Genomic DNA, 16055 nt, shown 5'->3' with positions numbered 1-16055 from the left:
ACACTGTTGACAGAAGGGTGCTTATCACCTTCAATACTCGTCAAGGAATGCTTCTTCCCATAAGGAACCCTGCTTCCTCCCTAGCTTCAGGCCTGTTCTTTTCCTGAAGTACAGTTCTCTATTTAACAGTGTTTCAGGAAGGATGAACATAGGCGGTTTTTTAATACTACTGTGACAACTTTACTCATACATTATGGTTCATGTTAACTCATGCATCAGTCATCACACACACACTTGAATATTTCGTGAATAATGGGAAGTTAGAACTTGTATAAATTTGTTAATGACATTCATAGAGTATATCTCCCAAGCCAACCTCAAAACTTGAACCACTTGCCCTATGCTGCAATGTTGAAAACTGTTTCTTTTCCCAACACCTGTAGAAATCTCTACCTGCTCATGACTTTTCCACTAACTATGACCTGGCTACTTTTTAAAAGACAGGTTTTTCACTTCCTCCAAATTTGTAAATACTTTTCATCTTCTTTTCCATTTCATTAACCTCTTGCCGTGATGTCGACTTTTGTCTGTGACTGGAGCCTCCAGAATAAAAAAAATCTGTTGTCCTCGCATCATAATCCATTATATAAACAATTCTCAATTTTATGGTACCTCCACACTGCCTTACACACCACTTATTGGCAGAGCACCTCAGAATTTATGCCTCAGTGAAATACAAGATGTTACAGCTGCATTTTGATATTGAATATGTAATTCTCCATGTTTACTTATAGTTACCAGTAAACAGATGATTACCAAGTATCATTCTTATTGTGTTAGATATAATTTTAGTTTTGTTTTGCTGAGGTCTAGTAGAGAGGCCTGCAAAGATGTAGTTGCAGATATATCTTGTGTTGCCAAGGATTAGTAGAGAGGCCTTTGTAGGCTAGCTCAGACCTTTACTATTCTATCAAAAGGACTGTGAATGGTGGTGGTTATATTTTGAATAAATTTCAATTAAGATTAAGATTCTTTGTTCTGGTTCTTTTTTATTTTTTATCAATTGAACTTTATTTTTACGGCCATGCCTTTCAGCCTCTTGGACATGTTATTCTTGAGAGAATAAACCCAATTTTAACCTAAAAGACTTGTCTGAAAAATTTGACAGCTACATAGGTATACATAGTAAATGTTGTTTCATCAGTTTTAATTAAACATGAATTTATTGAGGAACCTTTGTTCTGGGGGTAACACAAATAACAAGCTTTTGGAGATATTTTATAAATATTTGAGACTATCAGACATGCAGTGTACAAGCATGTTAGGACTGCTGCAGTGAAAGGGTTGAACATATTAACAGCATTATTTATATAGCCCGACTTCAGTAAGAACTGTTTTCATCAACATATTCACATAAGCCTTTACTGAAAGTCCTTGTATTTTGATGAAGTTAAAAGTATATGGTTATTATGTCTCTATGTAATCTATGTCATATTGGATTTCTTGTTTACAGATTTTCATTATCTTTGATGTCTTTCATTGACTGGGGTACAGAAGTTGATGCCAATTTCCCTGGATATCACAGTGGGAATTCAGATCCAAGAGGTTTTGGTAAGTACATATCAGAGGATACCTAAGTAGAACAAAAAGTGGTGTTAGTAAGTAAAGAGAAAGTGATTATAATGACAGTGTTGAGAGACTCTGATTGAGAGAAGAAAGAAATCCATAAAGATGAAAATGTGTGATGGATAATGGTATCATCTTAGTACATATAGGATGGTGCAAGGGAGGCTAATGTTTTCCCCCTTGTAATGATTGGACCAGTATTTAACTTTTCTTACATGTCTTTCTGTAGACACCTCACAATAGCCAGACTTTACCATTTTCTATCTATGTTGTTGCTGTATATTGTCCCTTAATATTTGCCCCTAGCTTTGCTTTACTCTTAGCATTTCTTGTTGTCTATACATGCTGTGTCAGCCTTCATACTTTTCAAAATTATTTTCAAATCAAATTAAATTGTCATCTACTACACTTTCATGACTGATAGATGAATGTGCAGGATGCTAATTTAAATTCAAATGTATTTTGTATAGTTCCTTGGATGTGAATACTTGACAGTTGTCAGTATCCAGTATGGGTGGGTAAAATTCTTCTTGTACTGCCATATTGCACAAGACCATTTATCACCTGAGTGCAAAAGTTTGTTGCCTAAGCACAACAAAAATATTATGAATATATGTTTTTTAGAGAAGTTAGGTTGCACTTGGTAATTCATAGTGGTATAATGGCAAAGTGGCACTGCAATGAACTAACCAGAATAAAAAACCAGACTGTTTGAAGATTCAGATTGATAGGGCTTTACAATTGATTGGTCCCTCATCTTTGCACTCCTGTGGTGAATTACACCACCATACCCTCCTACCCTGACCACCACACCCTCCTTCACCACCACCTCGCTTTCCCTCCCTGGCTACTACACCCCTTTAACCACCACCACTCCCTCCTTCCCTGGCCATCATTCCTTCTCTCACCACAACCACTCCTTCCCTATCTGGTCATCACAACTTGAACAGCAGAATGGCCTTGTTCCATGGTATAACCAGTCATCCCTTTCATATTCCCTTTCCATACCTCCCATATTGCTGACACAACCTTCCTTTTCAATTCAAATATTTTCCCAAAAATATAAAACCCTAATGACTCGTAGCTTCTATCCTGCCTAGGAAATGTGTTTGGCAATTTCCTTGATACATTTACAAACAAACAGAAAACAGGACCACATTCATGCATAGTATTATAGTATAGATGATAGGTGGATAAATAGATATGCTTTCATGAAAACAAAAGAATGATGTTGAGTTGGATTTAAACATTAAGAAAAGGGAAATGAAATGAAGGGAATACTGTAACAGTAATAAACACAAACACATTGGATGATATACACTGTGTTATTTTGGTGTATCTTGGATAACTTAAAGTGCTAATTTCCACTCTTCTTTCATCACATTCATAGCATTCAGTCACATTTAATTTAACAGAAAGATGTATTGATTTTCCCTGTTTTTTAGCCACCCATGTTCATAGAACTATTGTGTTAACAGACAATGAGAGATACTGAGAACATCTAATCACATCAGTGATGTAGACTGTTTACAGATATACCCTGAAAATCAAACCCTATCCCATCTGCGTGGCAGCCAGGTAGCATAACTCCCAGGCCGCGATGAGCTTAAAACAGCATATCCTTCACTGATTCACAGATCCTGCAGATGTGTCATACATCCTTTACAAAGTGGAAATACTGCCACACATGCTCTGGACAAGGAAGGAAGGCTTTTTAATCAATTCTCAAGGCACTGTTTTACCATTATACCCCACTAATCAAACTCTGGATCATTTGTGTGGTAGCCTAACCTCAGGCCACAGTGAGTAAGAGTTTGGCTACCTGGCTGCCACTCTGATGGTCTGTGGTTCAGTTCTTGGGGTATAGTGGTAAACAGTTTACATCACATATCATGTGTACATTATATGGCTGAGATATATATATGTACACATTACTGTAGTGCCTTTGGAGATAATGTAAGAAGCCTTCCTCTCCAGTGCATGAGCAGCAGTATTTTCACTTTGTAAAGGATGCATTCAAAAGAATTCATACTATAGCTTCCCTGTCCTCAGGCTCCTTACCATGATCCATAAAAACACTGAAAATCCAAAATGATCAATCAACAACACAGTCATCCTCTTTCTTGAATTCAACAGCAGCACCATCCACTTCATCCATCTTGCCACAATTTATCATATGTAAGGCTTTCACCACCTCTCTTTACCAAATCACTGTCTATAACTCTCACTTTGCAAACCATCCTGACCTTAATACTTTACATTTTCCACCCTCTTATTAAACATGTTCAGCAATAATTAAAAAAAAAAAACTCCTCCTCACTTCTTCACTACCTGTTACTACTTCCTCTTTTGCCTCCTTCACTGATGTTCCTATTTGTTTTCATGTTTTGCGCATCATTAATCTCACTCTAAAACATCTTATTCTCCCTGAAGTTTGCTGATCCTTGCTCACCAATTCTTGCAGATAAATTGATAAGACGCCCATCCTGTTTAGAATTGTGGGTTAAAAAAGAATTAGAGCTGTTCCTTATTGTGAAATACAAGAGACTGTTTTGGGGAAAAACCACCAGAAGATTTTCTATGGGGCAAAAATGTAAAGTATTTGGGGATGCAAACTTACAAAGATTTCTCTGTATTTTGACACTGAGTACAGATATTTAGCTCAGCTGATTACAGAGAAGTACATTCAGAATAATTCAAATAATCAGAAAAAAGTCCCCTCCCTCTCCAAAAATGTCTAGGGCTCTTGGTAAAATTTTACAATCCTAAAATTTTCTTGTAAATCAGGTGAGTAATTGCTGAGATGTGTATGGCAGAAGAAAAAAGAAAAGGAAAAAGTTTCTGAATTACCTTGATCAATATATTTGTTTTTAGAGCTTAGAGTAATTATCAAGTGTTTGGTTAATCAGTATGAATGCTAAAGTTACTTATATAATGTACTTTTCTTTTTTCATATCAGTTCATATTAGGATCATGGTTCCAGATGTTGAGAAAGCATGTGAAAAGTTAGAGTCTCTAGGAGCAAAGTATGTCAAGGAACCAAGGGATGGTAAGTATTACCATGAGCATTATGCATTCAATATTTGCATATAATGCCACTGATGAACACTTTGTACATTTTCGTTGGCTGCCTACCAACTACTACCTACCAAAATGGCTTACCATAAATATACCACACTCTAACATGATGTAATTTAGACTGTGTGACTCAACAACTTTGTCATATGTTTTACGGAATGACTTTTGAAAGATTTACTCATGTAAATTACTGTTTGTTACCTAATTTCATCCTCATAGAATTTTTGCTCTAATATTAACTTCTATACAGAGTGGCATTACTGTCCCTCAAAGAAAATGTTTGTGAATTCTTCAGTCATAACCATTTTTGCTAGTTGTTTTTCACATGTTTCTTCAAACTTCTATAGTTTTGCATTATTATGCACAATTTATCAGCATTAATTTTCACTTTCTAGAAAATGCAGTGAAGTTAATATCCACAATTCTTTTCCGGTAAAATGAAAGATGTTGCACTTATTCAAGACCGAGATGGATATTGGATTGAAATTTTCAATGCTGATAACATGGCTCAATTAAATTTACCTGCATAAATAATTTTACCACTGTGTTTTGGAAAGTTCGAAAAAAATTTCTGCAAGTATGAGAGTAATTCTCTTGAATAATAAATGATTTGTAAAACTAGAACATAATTTAAATTCATAAATTAAATTCATACCACTGATATTGAAAAAATAAATTTGTACTAAAATGAAACATGTAAACTTCAGTGACAGTGTTTACCTTTAAGGTTTCAAAATATACATTAGGGCAACCAGATATATAAATCACTTCACTTCCTCCAGTTTTTCTCCATTCAGACTTACCTACCAATTGATTTGTCCCCCAACCCTAATGTACCTAATAACCTTGCTCTTATTCACATTTACTCTCAGCTTTCTTCTTTCATACACTTTACCACACATGAGTGACATATTTTCATGTGCATTCAGGACACCTCTCATCTGTTCAATACAAAAAACACAGATTCATTGTACCACAGGACATGTGTGTCTTTTAAAGACACATAAGTCCTGGTATCCTGTGCTCTCCCTGCACTCACCTTGCATAAGCAACACATCACACTTCTTGACCTCTTGGGGCAGGAAAATGTCAATATATATATATATATATATATATATATATATATATATATATATATATATATATATATATATATATATATATATATTTTTTTTTTTTCTTTTTTTTTTTGTCGCTGTCTCCCGCGTTTGCGAGGTAGCGCAAGGAAACAGACGAAAGAAATGGCCCAACCTACCCCCATACACATGTATATACAAACGTCCACACACGCAAATATACATAACTACACAGCTTTCCATGGTTTACCCCAGACGCTTCACATGCCCTGATTCAATCCACTGACAGCACGTCAACCCCGGTATACCACATCGATCCAATTCACTCTATTCCTTGCCCTCCTTTCACCCTCCTGCATGTTCAGGCCCTGATCACACAAAATCTTTTTCACTCCATCTTTCCACCTCCAATTTGGTCTCCCACTTCTCCTCGTTCCCTCCACCTCCGACACATATATCCTCTTGGTCAATCTTTCCTCACTCATTCTCTCCATGTGCCCAAACCATTTCAAAACACCCTCTTCTGCTCTCTCAACCACGCTGTTTTTATTTCCACACATCTCTCTTACCCTTACGTTACTTACTCGATCAAACCACCTCACACCACACATTGTCCTCAAACATCTCATTTCCAGCACATCCATCCTCCTGCACACAACTCTATCCATAGCCCACGCCTCACAACCGTACAACATTGTTGGAACCACTATTCCTTCAAACATATCCATTTTTGCTTTCCAAGATAATGTTCTCGACTTCCACACTTCAGAAGTGGTAGAGGATGTGTGGATCAGGTGTTTGCTTTGAAGAATGTATGTGAGAAATACTTAGAAAAGCAAATGGATTTGTATGTAGCATTTCTGGATCTGGAGAAGGCATATGATAGAGTTGATAGAGATGCTCTGTGGAAGGTATTAAGAATATATGGTGTGGGAGGCAAGTTGTTAGAAGCAGTGAAAAGTTTTTATCGAGGATGTAAGGCATGTGTACGTGTAGGAAGAGAGGAAAGTGATTGGTTCTCAGTGAATGTAGGTTTGCGGCAGGGGAGTGTGATGTCTCCATGGTTGTTTAATTTGTTTATGGATGGGGTTGTTAGGGAGGTGAATGCAAGAGTTTTGGAAAGAGGAGCAAGTATGAAGTCTGTTGGGGATGAGAGAGCTTGGGAAGTGAGTCAGTTGTTGTTCGCTGATGATACAGCGCTGGTGGCTGATTCATGTGAGAAACTGCAGAAGCTGGTGACTGAGTTTGGTAAAGTGTGTGAAAGAAGAAAGTTCAGAGTATACATATATACACATGTACATAATTCATACTGTCTGCCTTTATTTGTTCCCATCGCCACCTCGCCACACATGGATTAACAACCCCCTCCCCCCTCATGTGTGCGAGGTAGCGCTAGGAAAAACACCAAAGGCCCCATTCGTTCACACTCAGTCTCTAGCTGTCATGTAATAATGCACCGAAACCACAGCTCCCTTTCCACATCCAGGCCCCACACACTTTGTATGGTTTACCCCAGACGCTTCACATGCCCTGGTTCAATCCATTGACAGCACGTCGACCCCGGTATACCACATCGTTCCAATTCACTCTATTCCTTGCACGCCTTTCACCCTCCTGCATGTTCAGGCCCCGATCATTCAAAATCTTTTTCACTCCATCTTTCCACCTTCAATTTGGTCTCCCACTTCTCCTCGTTCCCTCCACCTCTGACACATATATCCTCTTGGTCAATCTTTCCCCACTCATTCTCTCCATGTGACCAAACCATTTCAAAACACCCTCTTCTGCTCTCTCAACCACACTCTTTTTATTTCCACACATCTCTCTCACCCTTACATTACTTACTCGATCAAACCACCTCACACCACATATTGTCCTCAAACATCTCATTTCCAGCACATCCACCCTCCTGCGCACAACTCTATCCATAGCCCACGCCTCGCAACCATACAACATTTTTGGAACCACTGTTCCTTCAAACATACCCATTTTTGCTTTCCAAGATAATGTTCTCGACTTCCAAACATTCTTCAAGGCTCCCAGAATTTTTGCCCCCTCCCCCACGCTATGATTCACTTCCGCTTCCATGGTTCCATCCGCTGCCAGATCCACTCCCAGATATCTAAAACACTTCACTTCCTCCAGCTTTTCTCCATTCAGACTTACCTCCCAATTTCCTTGACCCTCAACCCTACTGTATATATATATATATATATATATATATATATATATATATATATATATATATATATATATATATATTTCTTTCAAACTATTCGCCATTTCCCGCATTAGCGAGGTAGCGTTAAGAACAGAGGACTGGGCCTTTGAGGGAAATACCCTCACCTGGCCCAATTATCTGTTCCTTCTTTTGGAAAATTTAAAAAAAAAAAAACGAGAGGGGAGGATTTCCAGCCCCCCGCTCCCTCCCTTTTAGTCGCCTTCTACGACACGCAGGGAATACGTGGGAAGTATTCTTTCTCCCCTATCCCCAGGGATAAATATATATATATATATATATATATATATATATATATATATATATATATATATATATATATATATATATATATGTATATATATATATATATATATATATATATATATATATATATATATATATTATCCCTGGGGATAGGGGATTAAGAATAATTCCCACGTATTCCCTGCATGTCGTAGAAGGCGACTAAAAGGGGAGGGAGCGGGGGGCTGGAAATCCTCCCCTCTTGTTTTTTTTTTTTTTTTTTTTTTTTTTTTTTTTTTCCCAAAAGAAGGAACAGAGAATTGGGCCATGTGAGGGTATTCCCTCAAAGGCCCAGTCCTCTGTTCTTAATGCTACCTCGCTAATGCGGGAAATGGCGAATAGTTTGAAAGAAAGAAAAGAAAAATATATATATATATATATATATATATATATATATATATATATATATATACATATATATACATATATATATATATATATATATATATATATATATATATATATATATATATATATATATGTATATATATATATATATATATATATATATATATATATATATATATATATATATATATATGTATATATATATATATATATATATATATATATATATATATATATATATTTATATATATATTATCCCTGGGGATAGGAGAGAAAGAATACTTCCCACGTATTCCCTGCGTGTCGTAGAAGGCGACTAAAAGGGGAGGGGGGTCTGGAAATCCTCCCTTCTTTTTTTTTTTTTTTTTTCTTTTTTAATTTTCCAAAAGAAGGAACAGAGAAGGGGGTCAGGTGAGGATATTCCCTCAGAGGCCCAGTCCTCTGTTCTTAACGCTACCTTGCTAACGCGGGAAATGGCGAATAGTTTGAAAGAAAAAGAAAGATATATATATATATATATATATATATATATATATATATATATATTTTTTTTTTTTTTTTTTTTTTATACTTTGTCGCTGTCTCCCGCGTTTGCGAGGTAGCGCGAGGAAACAGACGAAAGAAATGGCCCAACCCCCCCCATACACACGTACATACACACGTCCACACACGCAAATATACATACCTACACAGCTTTCCATGGTTTACCCCAGACGCTTCACATGCCTTGATTCAATCCACTGACAGCACGTCAACCCCTGTATACCACATCGCTCCAATTCACTCTATTCCTTGCCCTCCTTTCACCCTCCTGCATGTTCAGGCCCCGATCACACAAAATCTTTTTCACTCCATCTTTCCACCTCCAATTTGGTCTCCCTCTTCTCCTCGTTCCCTCCACCTCCGACACATATATCCTCTTGGTCAATCTTTCCTCACTCATTCTCTCCATGTGCCCAAACCATTTCAAAACACCCTCTTCTGCTCTCTCAACCACGCTCTTTTTATTTCCACACATCTCTCTTACCCTTACGTTACTCACTCGATCAAACCACCTCACACCACACATTGTCCTCAAACATCTCATTTCCAGCACATCCATCCTCCTGCGCACAACTCTATCCATAGCCCACGCCTCGCAACCATACAACATTGTTGGAACCACTATTCCTTCAAACATACCCATTTTTGCTTTCCGAGATAATGTTCTCGACTTCCACACATTTTTCAAGGCTCCCAAAATTTTCGCCCCCTCCCCCACCCTATGATCCACTTCCGCTTCCATGGTTCCATCCGCTGACAGATCCACTCCCAGATATCTAAAACACTTCACTTCCTCCAGTTTTTCTCCATTCAAACTCACCTCCCAATTGACTTGACCCTCAACCCTACTGTACCTAATAACCTTGCTCTTATTCACATTTACTCTTAACTTTCTTCTTCCACACACTTTACCAAACTCAGTCACCAGCTTCTGCAGTTTCTCACATGAATCAGCCACCAGCGCTGTATCATCAGCGAACAACAACTGACTCACTTCCCAAGCTCTCTCATCCCCAACAGACTTCATACTTGCCCCTCTTTCCAAAACTCTTGCGTTCACCTCCCTAACAACCCCATCCATAAACAAATTAAACAACCATGGAGACATCACACACCCCTGCCGCAAACCTACATTCACTGAGAACCAATCACTTTCCTCTCTTCCTACACGTACACATGCCTTACATCCTCGATAAAAACTTTTCACTGCTTCTAACAACTTTCCTCCCACACCATATATTCTTAATACCTTCCACAGAGCATCTCTATCAACACTATCATATGCCTTCTCCAGATCCATAAATGCTACATACAAATCCATTTGCTTTTCTAAGTATTTCTCACATACATTCTTCAAAGCAAACACCTGATCCACACATCCTCTACCACTTCTGAAACCACACTGCTCTTCCCCAATCTGATGCTCTGTATATATATATATATATATATATATATATATATATATATATATATATATATATATATATATATATATATATATTATCCCTGGGGATAGGGGATGAAGAATACTTCCCACGTATTCCCTGCGTGTCGTAGAAGGCGACTAAAAGGGTAGGGAGCGGGGGGCTGGAAATCCTCCCCTCTCATTTTTTTGTTTTTTTTTCCAAAAGAAGGAACAGAGTGGGGCCAGGCGAGGATATTCCACAAAGGCCCAGTCCTCTGTTCTTAACGCTACCGCGCTAACGCGGGAAATGGCATATAGTTTAAAAGAAAAGAAAGATATATATATATATATATATATATATATATATATATATATATATATATATATATATATATATATATTGGAAAGGATCACAATTTTGTGCGTGATCAAGATATTCCTATGAGTCCACTGGGAAAATGAAACACGAAAAGTTCCCAACTCCACTTTCGTGTAATAATCACATCATCAGGGGAGACACAAGAGAGAAATATAACAGTCAGTTGATATACATCGTCTCTTCGATGTATATCAACTGACTGTTATATTTCTCTCTTGTGTCTCCCCTGATGTGATTTCATTTTCCCCGTGGACTCATAGGAATATATATATATATATATATATATATATATATATATATATATATATATATATATATATATATATATATATATATATATATATATATATCTATTTCCCCTTCTAGAAAGTTAAAATGGGGGAAACATATATATATATATATATATATATATATAACATATATTGGAGGATATATGTGTAGGAGGTGGAGGGAACAAGGAGAAGAGGGAGACCAAATTGGAGGTGGAAAGATGGAGTGAAAAAGATTTTGTGTGATCGGGGCCTGAACTTGCAGGAGCGTGAAAGGAGGGCAAGGAATAGAGTGAATTGGAGCGATGTGGTATACCGGGGTTGACGTGCTGTCAGTGGATTGAATCAAGGCATGTGAAGCGTCTGGGGTAAGCCATGGAAAGCTGTGTAGGTATGTATATTTGCGTGTGTGGACGTATGTATATACATGTGTATGGGGGGGGTTGGGCCATTTCTTTCGTCTGTTTCCTTGCGCTACCTTGCAAACGCGGGAGACAGCGGGAAAAAAAAAAAAAAAAAATAGTAGTGAAAGCTTTGCGGAAGATGAAAGCCAGCAAGGCAGCATGTTTGGATGGTATTGCAGTGGAATTTATTAAAAAAAGGGGGTGACTGTATTGTTGACTGGTTGGTAAGGCTATTTAATGTATGTATGACTCATGGTGAGGTGCCTGAGGATTGGCGGAATGCGTGCATAGTGCCATTGTACAAAGGCAAAGGGGATAAGGGTGAGTGCTCAAATTACAGAGGTATAAGTTTGTTGAGTATTCCTGGTAAATTATATGGGAGGGTATTGATTGAGAGGGTGAAGGCATGTACAGAGCATCAGATTGGGGAAGAGCAGTGTGGTTTCAGAAGTGGTAGAGGATGTGTAGATCAGGTGTTTGCTTTGAAGAATGTATGTGAGAAATACTTAGAAAAGCAAATGGATTTGTATGTAGCATTTATGGATCTGGAGAAGGCATATGATAGAGTTGATAGAGATGCTCTGTGGAAGGTATTAAGAATATATGGTGTGGGAGGAAAGTTGTTTGAAGCAGTGAAAAGTTTTTATCGAGGATGTAAGGCATGTGTACGTGTAGGAAGAGAGGAAAGTGATTGGTTCTCAGTGAATGTAGGTTTGCGGCAGGGGTGTGTGATGTCTCCATGGTTGTTTAATTTGTTTATGGATGGGGTTGTTAGGGAGGTAAATGCAAGAGTTTTGGAAAGAGGGGCAAGTATGAAGTCTGTTGGGGATGAGAGAGCTTGGGAAGTGAGTCAGTTGTTGTTCGCTGATGATACAGCGCTGGTGGCTGATTCATGTGAGAAACTGCAGAAGCTGGTGACTGAGTTTGGTAAAGTGTGTGGAAGAAGAAAGTTAAGAGTAAATGTGAATAAGAGCAAGGTTATTAGGTACAGTAGGGTTGAGGGTCAAGTCAATTGGGAGGTGAGTTTGAATGGAGAAAAACTGGAGGAAGTGAAGTGTTTTAGATATCTGGGAGTGGATCTTGCAGCGGATGGAACCATGGAAGCGGAAGTGGATCATAGGGTGGGGGAGGGGGCGAAAATTCTGGGGGCCTTGAAGAATGTGTGGAAGTCGAGAACATTATCTCGGAAAGCAAAAATGGGTATGTTTGAAGGAATAGTGGTTCCAACAATGTTGTATGGTTGCGAGGCGTGGGCTATGGATAGAGTTGTGCGCAGGAGGATGGATGTGCTGGAAATGAGATGTTTGAGGACAATGTGTGGTGTGAGGTGGTTTGATCGAGTGAGTAACGTAAGGGTAAGAGAGATGTGTGGAAATAATATACATACCTACACAGCTTTCCATAGCTTACCCCAGACGCTTCACATGCCTTGATTCAATCCACTGACAGCACGTCAACCCCGGTATACCACATCACTCCAATTCACTCTATTCCTTGCCCTCCTTTCACCCTCCTGCATGTTCAGGCCCCGATCACACAAAATCTTTTTCACTCCATTTTTCCACCTCCAATTTGGTCTCCCTCTTCTCCTTGTTCCCTCCACCTCCGACACATATATCCTCTTGGTCAATCTTTCCTCACTCATCCTCTCCATGTGCCCAAACCACTTCAAAACACCCTCTTCTGCTCTCTCAACCACGCTCTTTTTATTTCCACACATCTCTCTTACCCTTACGTTACTCACTCGATCAAACCACCTCACACCACACATTGTCCTCAAACATCTCATTTCCAGCACATCCATCCTCCTGCGCACAACTCTATCCATAGCCCACGCCTCGCAACCATACAACATTGTTGGAACCACTATTCCTTCAAACATAGCCATTTTTGCTTTCCAAGACAATGTTCTCGACTTCCACACATTCTTCAAGGCCCCCAGAATTTTCGCCCCCTCCCCCACCCTATGATCCACTTCCGCTTCCATGGTTCCATCCGCTGCCAGATCCACTCCCAGATATCTAAAACACTTCACTTCCTCCAGTTTTTCTCCATTCAAACTCACCTCCCAATTGACTTGACCCTCAACCCTACTGTACCTAATAACCTTGCTCTTATTCACATTTACTCTTAACTTTCTTCTTCCACACACTTTACCAAACTCAGTCACCAGCTTCTGCAGTTTCTCACATGAATCAGCCACCAGCGCTGTATCATCAGCGAACAACAACTGACTCACTTCCCAAGCTCTCTCATCCCCAACAGACTTCATACTTGCCCCTCTTTCCAAAACTCTTGCATTTACCTCCCTAACAACCCCATCCATAAACAAATTAAACAACCATGGAGACATCACACACCCCTGCCGCAAACCTACATTCACTGAGAACCAATCACTTTCCTCTCTTCCTACACGTACACATGCCTTACATCCTCGATAAAAACTTTTCACTGCTTCTAACAACTTTCCTCCCACACCATATATTCTTAATACCTTCCACAGAGCATCTCTATCAACTCTATCATATGCCTTCTCCAGATCCATAAATGCTACATACAAATCCATTTGCTTTTCTAAGTATTTCTCACATACATTCTTCAAAGCAAACACCTGATCCACACATCCTCTACCACTTCTGAAACCACACTGCTCTTCCCCAATCTGATGCTCTGTACATGCCTTCACCCTCTCAATCAATACCCTCCCATATAATTTACCAGGAATACTCAACAAACTTATACCTCTGTAATTTGAGCACTCACTCTTATCCCCTTTGCCCTTGTACAATGGCACTATGCACGCATTCCGCCAATCCTCAGGCACCTCACCATGAGTCATACATACATTAAATAACCTCACCAACCAGTCAACAATACAGTCACCCCCTTTTTTAATAAATCATATATATATATATATATATATATATATATATATATATATATATATATATATATATATATATATATATTATTTTATTCATACTACTCGCCATTTCCCACGTTAGCAAGGTAGCGTTAAGAACAGAGGACTGGACCTTTGAGGGAATATCCTCACCTGGCCCCCTTCTCTGTTCCTTCTTTTGGAAAATTAAAAAAAACTGAGAGGGGAGGATTTCCAGCCCCCCACTCCCTTCCCTTTTAGTCACCTTCTACGACACGCAGGGAATACGTGGGAAGTATTCTTTCTCCCCTATCCCCAGGGAATATATATATATATATATATATATATATATATATATATATATATATATATATATATATATATATATATATATATATATGCTACATACAAAATGGATTTGTATGTAGCATTTATAGAAAATGATGGGTTCTCAGTGAATGTAGGTTTGCGGCAGGGGTGTGTGATGTCTCCATGGTTGTTTGATTTGTTTATGGATGGGGTAGTTAGGGAGGTGAATGCAAGGGTTTTGGAAAGAGGGGCAAGTATGCAGTGTGTTGTGGATGAGAGAGCTTGGGAAGTGAGTCAGTTGTTGTTCGCTGATTATACAGCGCTGGTGGCTGATTCATGTGAGAAACTGCAGAAGCTGGTGACTGAGTTCTGTAAAGTGTGTGAAAGAAGAAAGTTGAGAGTAAATGTGAATAAGAGCAAGGTTATTAGGTACAGTAGGGTTGAGGGTCAAGTCAGTTGGGAGGTAAGTTTGAATGGAGAAAAACTGGAGGAATTGAAGTGTTTTAGATATCTGGGAGTGGATTTGGCAGCGGATGGAACCATAGAAGCAGAAGTGAATCATAGGGTGGGGGAGGGGGTGAAAATTCTGGGAGCCTTGAAGAATGTGTGGAAGTCGCAAACATTATCTCGGAAAGCAAAATTGTGTATGTTTGAAGGAATAGTGGTTCCAACAATGTTGTATGGTTGTGAGGCGTGGGCTATGGATAGAGTTGTGCGCAGGAGGGTGTATGTGCTGGAGATGAGATGTTTCAGGACACTATGTGGTGAGAGGTGGTTTGATCGAGTAAGAAATAATAGGGTAAGAGAGAGGTGTGGTAATAAAAAGAGTGTGGTTGAGAGAGCAGAAGAGGGTGTTTTGAAGTGATTTGGTCACATGGAGAGAATGAGTGAGGAAAGATTGACCAAGAGGATATATGTGTCAGAGGTGGAGGGAACGAGGAGAAGTGGGAAACCAAATTAGAGGTGGAAAGATGGAGTGAAAAAGATGTTGAGTGATTGGGGCCTGAACATGCAGGAGGGTGAAAGGCGTGCAAGGAATAGAGTGAATTGGAACGACGTGGTATACCGGGGTTAATGTGCTGTCAATGGATTGAACCAGGGCATGTGAAGCGTCTGGGGTAAACCATGGAAAGTTTTGTGGGGCCTGGATATGGAAAGGGAGCTGTGGTTTCAGTGCATTATTACATGACAGCTAGAGACTGAGTGTGAATGAATGGGGCCTTTGTTGTCTTTTCCTAGCGCTACCTCGCACACATGAGGGGGGAGGGGGTTG

At 39.0% G+C, this 16055-nt stretch overlaps 1 protein-coding gene across 9 annotated transcripts in view; it reads left to right on the top strand.

Moving 5' to 3' along the window:
• Window positions 1-16055, top strand: part of LOC139765362 (uncharacterized) — a 574294-nt gene that overhangs the window by 195192 nt on the left and 363047 nt on the right. The window contains exons 3-4 of one of the 9 annotated variants that reach the window (XM_071692744.1): window positions 1454-1551; window positions 4526-4777. The exons of the other annotated variants lie outside the window; for them this stretch is intronic. Of the exons in view, the coding sequence (XP_071548845.1) occupies window positions 1454-1551; window positions 4526-4659 (232 nt within the window). The 3' untranslated portion in view covers window positions 4660-4777. Of the gene's footprint in view, window positions 1-1453; window positions 1552-4525; window positions 4778-16055 lie in introns of those variants that run through there. 9 annotated transcript variants of the gene reach the window in all.

Source organism: Panulirus ornatus, chromosome 54, assembly GCF_036320965.1.
Source record: "Panulirus ornatus isolate Po-2019 chromosome 54, ASM3632096v1, whole genome shotgun sequence".
Taxonomy (NCBI): domain Eukaryota; kingdom Metazoa; phylum Arthropoda; class Malacostraca; order Decapoda; family Palinuridae; genus Panulirus; species Panulirus ornatus.
Note: the sequence above shows the minus strand (reverse complement) of the source record. Positions and strands in the feature narration are given on the sequence as shown.